Raw genomic sequence first — 9,208 nt, 5'->3', positions numbered from 1 at the left:
GAATGGTCGCATAGCTGGTCAAACTAACATTAGGTATGATCGATAAACTGTGGTAAGTTATGGTTACAAATGAAACAAAGCCACATACATGATGAACTGAATATAATATACGAGTAATATCCTACCGGGGCGTCCTATATACGTGTCGTACGCGTGTCGATCGCTAGCTACAGCTGGTACAAACAAACAAATTACAAAGGAAAAATGGCCGCTAGCTGCAGTGTTGGCGATCGATGGTCACTACTCGTCGATGTTGATGAATTCGTAGTCGCCTTCTTTCTTGGCGGAGGTTTGCGCGGCGCCGGCCTGCAGCCCCGTGCCGGCGGCGTCGTCCTGCTTCTTGTCGGCGTCGGCCTTGGTGGGGCTCCCGGAGCGGGGGCTGCCGCCGGCGGTGGGGGAGCCCTGGCCGCCGTGCTTGGAGCTGGTGGGGGCCTTCTTCTTGACGCCGGCGCGCCAGTTCTTGAGCGCCTTGGACGTCTGCTCGTCGAAGATGGACTGCTTCATGGTGGAGCCCATCTGGGAGACGAGCGCGTAGAGCGGGAGCGTGACGTAGCTGCACAGGACCTGAACCACAACTCTGCATGTGCATTTGTCATGGCATAATTAATCTCGATGGATCAGTAGTGAATGCAATGCAATGCAATAGTATATATATGCAGGCCGAATTGAATCATCAGATGAGCCAAATTAACAAACAAACAAATACCCGAGGCAGAGGCGTGCAAAGACAAATCGTTTGGAGTCGTTGAAGCACGAGTCCATCCCGTACTCATACTGCATACAGATAACAGCACCTGAATCAGTCTGTCAGTGCCAATGCAAGGTCATATGCAAGATCAGGAAAGGGCAGAGATGCCAGTCTTAGATACCAGAATCCAGAGGAAGTAGATGATCTGGAAGCCATTCTGCAGACACAATTGCTATTCAGATTAGCAGCAGCAGCTAGTAGTATTTAGTAACTAGTAATGACCAAGCAAGCGAGCGACTGACCTGGAAGAGCGTGAAGTGGATGAGGAAGAGCACGAAGGTTGGGCGCGCGAACCAGAAGTAGGAGTCGCTGACCTGCACGAGCGGGATGCCCTGGATGACGGCGTGGCGCTCCGTGATGTCGATGGCCATCCGGCAGATGATGCCCTGCAGCTTGGTGCCCACGGACAGGATGATCACCACGGGCATGATGGAGATCCACAGCATGGTGTGCCACCCGTTGACGTTGAGGAACAGGAAGATGAGGGCCGACGCCCACAGCGGAGGGCTGATCCCCACGATCACCTTGAAGTCGTCCTCAAGGGAGCGCTTGATGTACTTCTGGAAATCGAACTTGCTGCCAGGGGCAAGATGGACCTGCATTGCATTTGCATGCGGTTTAGTTTGTTGCTAGTTTTTACTTATGATATGATGATGCTAGGCAACAGAATGAACGAAGCTGCTCACGTTGACAAAGCTGTGGCGCAGCGCGCAGTAATCCGCCTTCCTCACGGATCTGAAGAACTGCCGGAAGAAGTTGCTCTGCATGCAGGAGGCATCATCAGCTTCATTTGTTCTAATAAACAGTCAGTCTGTTAGCCAGTAGATGGAATGGCTTACGATGTAGAAGGATGCTGGGGTCTTGTTGAGGACATTCATGTGCTGCCTCACGAAGGACGTCTCGTGAGTGAACCTGAACCGCGTCGGGTCTGCATATAGGCAATGTTTCTTAATAATGATGATGAAATTTCCACCATGCATGCAGAGTTTGTCCTTATTAATTTTAGGCAACAACAATGCAAGCTACCCTTACCAAATTAAAGGATGATTGAACACGACGACGATTTAACCCAATTAATAGTTTTCTTACCATTGGAGAACTCGTAATCTTGCCCTGCCGCTTCTTTCTCCCATTCTTTCCATGCACGTATCTGAAAGAAAGATATGAAGAATCATAGTGGTATGATGATGGAGCAGGCAATTGATTACGGAAGGAAATCCATTAATTAAATGTATGGAACCTTGGCCCTGCCGAGTGCCATGGTGATGGCACTGTACGAGACGTGGAAGACGGCCAGGAAGAAGATGAAGATGTGCAGCTGGTGCAGGGCGTTGATGGAGATGAGCGACACCTTCCCGTCGGGGCATTTCGTCTTCATGCTGGCCTCGCCCAGGAGCCTGCTGTGGTGCGGGTTGGCGAAGTAGTGGGGCGGCGGCGGCGGCCAGGCGATGATGTCCCCGAGGTGCTCGGCGGCGCCGCCGCCCTTCTTCTCGTCGGGCTCCTGGCCGCCGTGGCCACCGGCGGCCTCGGCGGGCTCCTTGGCGGCGCCGTGGCCCCCGGCGGCCTCGGCCAACTCGGACTTGAGCTTGCAGGGGAGCATGGTGTCGGCGGCGTGGTTGCTGATGCAGATCTTGATGATGTAGTTCTGGCCGAAGACGAGGAGGAGGGAGATGAAGCCCAGCACCATGAGCTCCGCCTTCACCTTCTCCAGGGCCTCCACCATGGCCTTCTTCTTCCGGTGCGAGAAGAACTCGCCCACGTGGTGGAGACCCTTCTCCAGCAGGATGGAGATGAGCACGATCACGCCGCACACCGACGCCACCGCCCATGTCGGCGTCTGATCGAGCTCACGCGAGTTACCGCCGCCGCCGCCGCCCCCCATGCCTGGCTTATTTGTTATCTATCTATCGATTGATGGATCGAAGATCGCCTGCCTGGCCGGCTTAGGAAGCTGACCTACCTATTGCCGGGCATATGATCGGAGAGACAGGAGGAGGACGGCAATGGCGGATGGGTTTGCGTCGCAGCTCAGCATGCATGCGATGCGATGTGAGTGTGCGACCTCGATCAACACCTATTCCTCCCTCCTCCATTGGAAGGCAACCAGAGGCCACGCGCAAACGCCGTAGGATCCACCACCTAGCAGACGGTGCGTGCATGCAATGATTGCTAATATGGACCGACCGTTTTGAATTCGAAACTGAAAAGGCCAAAATTTGTAAACCAAATGTTTAAATCAAATTTCAATTGCATTATCATGTTTCTTCTGATAAGATCTGTAAAACAAGATCATACTTTGCATTGCTTTTCTTTTTAGATCATAGGAGGATTTGTTAATTTGGAAGCAACATCATTTTCTTGCATCCTAGCTTCTGAAATTACCATCAAGGTACCAGAAAACAAGTAACAGCATTCAGAAGCAACAACCTGAATATTGCTCGTTTACAATACGGAAACAGAACACGCCCGCTTGGCCATGTTCTTTATAATCTGCTGTCCCATCAGTTCCTTTTCCATATGAAATCTAGATCAGGAGAGCCCATTCCCGGATTCCCCCACCCTGGAGCTGGATGCATCATTTATGAACAGGACTACAGGAGATAGAATTTAATAGACCAGATCATTTTTTTTTGCTGCATTTAGCTTGCTTTGGATTTTTGGGACACAATTGATTCCGGTTTTGCCATAACACCCAGCATACTGCTCCATTATTCTTTTCTTATTATTTTATTGCCGCCTGGCACTAGAGGCAAATATCCCACAAAACTGTCAATAGCACAGTGGAGAGCTACTAGGCTATCTTGCATCATCTCGTGCCGACCAGACAAAACTGTACAAGCTAAGTGGACAAGGACCAAAGAAAATACTCCTACGATCCACCGTCTCTACTAGCTGCTTGCAAGTGCCGACCAGACAAAACCGTACAAGCATCTTTCTTGCTTGCAAGTTTTAAACCTCACATCACTATTCAGTATTTTTCATTCATGATGGTTTAGCAGATGTGACGGGGCGGATTTGGGCCTAGGGCGACGGCCCTAGGCGTGGCCCAAATCCCCCCTTATACACTTCTTGAATTTTCATGGCCCAATTTGTCGTCGTCGTTGGCCCAGCAGCAAAGGAATCTCTTCCCCGTCAGCTTCCTCTTGCTCGCGTCTGCTCGATCGGCCCATCTGGCCGGGCGCGGTTGTGCATCGTATCGTAGAGAGACCACCACCACCACCACCTCCGGCCTATGGCCCACCCCGTCGGGGTCATCTTCCTTCTCCCCTCCTCCCTCGCGCCGCCTTCCTTCCCGACTCCGGCGGCGAGAGCCGCCGGACCCGCTGCTCTCTCTGCTCGGCCCCCTCTCTCCTCCGCTTGCCCCCGCGCCGCTGTCCTCCACCGTCTCTGGCGGCTCGCAGCGCCGAATCCGTCGCCACCCTCCGCCGCCCTAACCCGGCTCCGTCGGGATCCCATCTCCAAACCTCACCCCCGCCCGTCCCTAGCCCACCGGATGTCAAGCCACTGCCCCCGGCCGGCGGTGTCCCCGCCGCCGCGCCGTGCCGCCCCACAATCCGCCTCCGCCGCCGGGCCTACTTGCCACCCCCACCCCTTTTCTAAGGCCGTCAACCATGAGAGCTCTGCCGGCAGCCCCAAACCCTAAAGCCCGAACGCGGCGGCGGCGGTGGCGGGCGGCACCGGAGGAAAGGGACGGATCCAACAGGTGGGTCCCACCGACCTGTCGCTAACAGGTGGGACCCACGCATATGCGATGGATTGCTATCCGTCACACATACCCACGCATATGCGATGGATTGCTATCCGTCGCATGTGTGACATGTAGTCGCTGCACATCTGGCCTCCTCTTGTCTCGCTGGGTTGGTGATGGCGGCCTACACATCCTCCCAGTCCATCTGGGCCATTCCATGAAGCCCGTCTAATCGGGCTGTTCCTTATGCAGTCTTTATGCAGCCCTATGATCCTTTGATGGATACACCCACCACCAACCCTACCCACTGTGCTTTCTGAGTCCATAACCTTTATCAATCTGAAAGCAGGCTAGAACCTTTATTCGACTTGTGTAGCTATAAAACCACCATTTTTTCTAGTAATAACTCAATGCATCTATTTTCACTAGTTTAGTTAGGGTTTAATTTGGATTTGAAAGCAGGTTGAAGAAACCCTTGTACATGGTGTTGGGATTGATATCTTTCCGCTAGGATCGGAGTAGTGCGTGCTTCAGGACATCATAGGTTCGAAAAAGGAATGTGATTGAAATCTGTGAAATGTGGTTTTGTGAAATATCAGAACATGTACCCCATCTTGCTAATTCTGAACTTTTACTACAACAATTCCATCGTCTGTAGAGCTGGACTAGTGTGCATGTGTGCAGGATTCTCTCTTGGAACTTACAGGCCCTAGCCGTGCAGTTCTACTGTTGGACCACCCTGCTTTTGAGATTGACCTGAAAGTGAAGGGCAAAGAGGAATCTGAAGACAAGGTTTTATGCTGTGATGTTTTTGGATATAACAACATTGCTTACCACGGGGATGTCAGCTATGCCATAACAAAGTTGGTTTCAAGCGAGCATAGTGCAATTGAGGTTAAATATGCACACGTGACATGCTCCTTGGAGGCGACCATCTCCATCCGGATGACTACTACAGGATCAGGCAACTTCTCTGCGCGCCTCACTGCCCACACCGTGAGCATTGGCGAGAAGGTGGTACTGCTTGACACCCGAGGACGGGAGGTGCCCGTCGGTGATGATACGAAGGTTGACCTGCAGCGCAGTGTTGTGGTCTTTGAGGAGCGAGGTGAACTGATCCTTCGCTTTGAGGCTGCGCAGCTAGGTGAAAATGCGCAGAGTAGCACTACTGTTTCTCAGGAGAGGAGTTTTCCTGCTAGAAGTGCCTTGAGAAGTGAAAGTTATTTTGTGATTGGGTCTACTAGGCTGCATGTGTTGGTCGCCTGGTCACTGCTTCCTTGCCACTGCTTGCTTACATAACTTACTTATGGCAATTCACTTTGGTGTAATGATGTGATGTGATCTGCGCGCATGGGGTGGAGTATGTATGTACTGTTGACATGTATCTATAATGTTAATGTGCCTGCTGAACTGATGTGCATTGTACTGGTTGGTGTGCGTGGTGACAGCGTTGAGTGATGAACTGGCTTAGCGTAGGCTGTCCTAATTTGCGCTAACTCAATTACTCGACCTGAGTGCCCATTAAGATGCATTCGCTGTTTGCCAGTCGAATATAATGTGTTTGGTTCTTCAGAACCTCCTAAAATTCCTATCACATCGAATGTTTAGATACTAATTAGGAGTATTAAATATAGATTAATTATAAAATCAATTGCACAGATGGAGGCTAATTTGCGAGACGAATCTATTAAGCTTAATTACTTCCACTTCATGATTTGACAATGTGATGCTACAGTAACCATGTGCTAATGATGGATTAATTAGGCTTAATAGATTCGTCTCGCGAATTAGCCTCCGTCTGTGTAATTAGTTTTATAATTAGCTCATGTTTAATCCTTCTAGTTAACCTCCGAATATTCGATGTGACATAAATTTTAGTTCGGACTAAAGATCCAAACACCCCACTCGTTTACTTACAACAAGCACGCAAGCTTAAACAGGAAGAACATCTCATTCTTGCATACTGATGGGGACTGGGGAGACAAATCCCTTTGTCCCAGTTCCAGAAATTCAGTGCAGTCTTCAGTCCGTCAGACGTGGCTTTCGGATGCCTCGCCTTGGGGACTAGTGGGTGGGGGAAACGGAGAGGACCTCGCCAGTTGCCTTCATGAGGGAGAGTTCCCCGCTGACGAACGTGGCGTGCCTGTGCCTGCGCGTGAGTTTGGCGCCGTACTTGGCCTCGATGTAGCCGGCGATCGCCGCACTGTCTGAGCCATTCTCGTTGCCCAGCGCCTGGATCGCGTCCACGATCATCTGCTCGATCACGGCCATGGAGTATTTAATAAAAGACTGCATGCGGCCGGGTAGTGGCACAGAAGGAATTGACAGAGAAAAAACTCGCAGGGTTACCTCAGGGTAAGTTGGGAGAGGGACCGTCCTTCTTGTGCCCACGGCGACAGGCGCCTTTCCGCGTCGCCCAACCTTGACGGGGCCGACGACGAAAGCTTCACTGGGGGTGACCATCGCACCGATGATTACCTCGGAACCGGGGCCCTTGGGCTTGCGCCGCCGCCGTCTGCGCCCCCGCTTCACAGGGTCAGCGGGATCTGGGTGGCGGCGGTAGCAGTTGTTCTTGTTCTTGTCCAGGAGGATCTCGCCGGCGCAAACCATGCGGGCGAGGTGCGACCGGACGACGGACAAGTGCTTGCGCGGCAGGCCGGCGCCGTACCTGCCCCTGATGTAGCCCGAGATCGCCCACTCGTTGGAGGCGTTGTCGTCGCGCAGCGCGTCGATCGCCTCCAGGATCATCTGCGCGCGGCAGGGCGGAGAGAATGAGACGGTCAGCGAGCCCCAATTAAACCAGCGATGGCCAAGCGCCACGCACAGTCACCGCTCACCGGAGAAAAGAAAAACTCGATCGGCACGGAAAGACCAGCGGCGGGAGTTACCTCAGGGTAGGAACGGGGAGGGAGCGGGAACCGAGCTGACGAGGGATCGGGGCCATCCTCCCCATCCATCTCCATGGATGCGGCGTCGCGGAACCGTGCGAACAGAAATGGGGTGTGGGGATTGTGGTTTTGGTTTTCCTTCTTGTTTCCTGTGGGCTGGTATAATTCTGCGCACAGCCCGGCAGCAGCAAAGCAAATGGCCCACGGGCCTCAGATAAGGTTTTTTCCCCCCCTCCCGTCTCTCTCCTTTTCCCCTCATTCTCATTGCTAATTGATTACTGACTTTATGTGCATTTCAGAAGATTTGGCTTAACATTTTATCAGGCCAGTTAAACAATTGAGAAAAACTAACAACGTTTAGTGTCAAACTGTTAGAATTTAGATGGATCTGATAAAATTTAAACCGATGGGAAAGTGTCGATTATAGAATTTCGATTTGGACCATTAATAATGTTTTGTTTTACGACGAAATCACAAAACAGAATAAGATAATTGGCCTCTTATAATTATGCCTGTCTCAAACCATAATGAATCAAACAAATAAGGAATCGATGTATTGCTTGGCCTTAAGAAAATTATTACTTCCTAAGAAAATGAACCGCCAAATTTAGAGATGGATTAGAGGACAGAGTGGGCTTGCGATCGACATGATGCACCTAATTAAACCTGCATATCTTGCCATAACATAAAAGCAGTGGCGATGTGTTTTTTAGGAACCTCAATTCCATTAACTGATGGCAGGTTTTGCCAATAAAGGACCTATCTCCACCACAACTTATATAGCCTATTCAAGAAAACAATCACAATCTATCACCTTTATTTGCTTCAAAACAAATCTTTAGAGGCACAATCCAAAAAGGCATGAGGAAGTGAAGCGTGTTGTGACAGGGAACCCATGTATTCTCTAGGACGATGTCTAATCCTAAGTTGAAAGTGAGCAAGTAAGCACTACCATCCCTGTAATATATAGTTGTTGATGAAGTGCTATAAATGATTTGGTTTGAGTCCGAGAGGGCTCGCCGCTGCCAAGTTCGAATAACATTCCAAGAAAACCACAGCATCTCCAATAAATCCATCCTGTAGGCGTGGACGGCGCCAACAATAACATCATCACCCGCGGAGAACGTACGTGTAGACAAGGAAGAGCTGGTCGTGTGACTCCACTAACCAACAGTTCCCCGAGTTCATACCATGGGGGAATTTGATGTCAGGGACATCATCATCAAAGTATTGGAACACAGGACGATGCTGATCACCATCGTTGTCTGCAGGAGTGCCATGAAATAGAGTTTCCCATGGCACGAAGCGACCGCAGAGATCCCGATCTTCATTGGTAAACCCAAGTTACCGGTGATCTCGTATGAGAAGCGCCTCCACCGGCCGCCGCAGTACCACATGGCGGTCTCGCCGGAGCACAGGAGCACGACGACGCACCCCGGATGATGAGCTGGGTCCTTGTGGGAGAGGAGGCACCTCCAGAGCGGGCACAGGCCATCACGGTTCTCCGGGATGTTGGACAAGGGAAGCTCGTCGCCCGTGCTAGGGTTCCAGAGGTAGGCCGCGGACGAGGCGTGGGGTTGCGGGTATTCCATGATGAGCATCCAGCCCTACGGCCGGGGTGCTCCAGTACAGCTGGGTGGCGGGAAATAGATGGCCGTAGCCCGTAGTGGTCGGGGTTCTTGTGAAGGATCTGATCGGCGACGCTCAACGTGAACATGTCCTGTTTGTAACGGTGGAAGGCGAGCAAGGGCAGCTGGTTATAGGAGGACTCGTCGGTAGCAGCAGCAGCGTCGTCGTCGACGCGCTTCCGTTCCGCTGCCATCTTGTTCTGACGACGACGACGAGGAGGAGGATTGGCGAGAGAAGGCAGCGGCATTGGCGGCA

At 51.7% G+C, this 9,208-nt stretch overlaps 2 protein-coding genes across 2 annotated transcripts; both read right to left on the bottom strand.

Moving 5' to 3' along the window:
* Window positions 1–240: 240 nt before the first annotated feature.
* Window positions 241–2,796, bottom strand: LOC101782371 (MLO-like protein 9). The gene is made up of 8 exons (XM_004978255.2): window positions 1,989–2,796; window positions 1,838–1,898; window positions 1,588–1,676; window positions 1,435–1,509; window positions 991–1,344; window positions 870–905; window positions 707–774; window positions 241–577 (listed from the first exon to the last, which is right to left on the bottom strand). Exons 1-8 carry the CDS (start codon window positions 2,628–2,630, stop codon window positions 241–243), a joined length of 1,662 nt encoding a protein of 553 aa, XP_004978312.1. The 5' UTR covers window positions 2,631–2,796.
* A 3,517-nt stretch (window positions 2,797–6,313) lies between these two features.
* LOC101781562 lies at window positions 6,314–8,925 on the bottom strand. The gene is made up of 5 exons (XM_004978253.3): window positions 8,673–8,925; window positions 8,515–8,589; window positions 7,325–7,491; window positions 6,786–7,184; window positions 6,314–6,689 (listed from the first exon to the last, which is right to left on the bottom strand). Exons 1-5 carry the CDS (start codon window positions 8,923–8,925, stop codon window positions 6,501–6,503), a joined length of 1,083 nt encoding a protein of 360 aa, XP_004978310.1. The 3' UTR covers window positions 6,314–6,500.
* Between the last annotated feature and the right edge of the window lie 283 nt (window positions 8,926–9,208).

The sequence above is a fragment of the Setaria italica genome, chromosome VII (genome assembly GCF_000263155.2).
Source record: "Setaria italica strain Yugu1 chromosome VII, Setaria_italica_v2.0, whole genome shotgun sequence".
NCBI classification, from domain to species: Eukaryota; Viridiplantae; Streptophyta; class Magnoliopsida; order Poales; family Poaceae; genus Setaria; species Setaria italica.
This window is presented reverse-complemented; position numbering and strand designations above follow the sequence as displayed.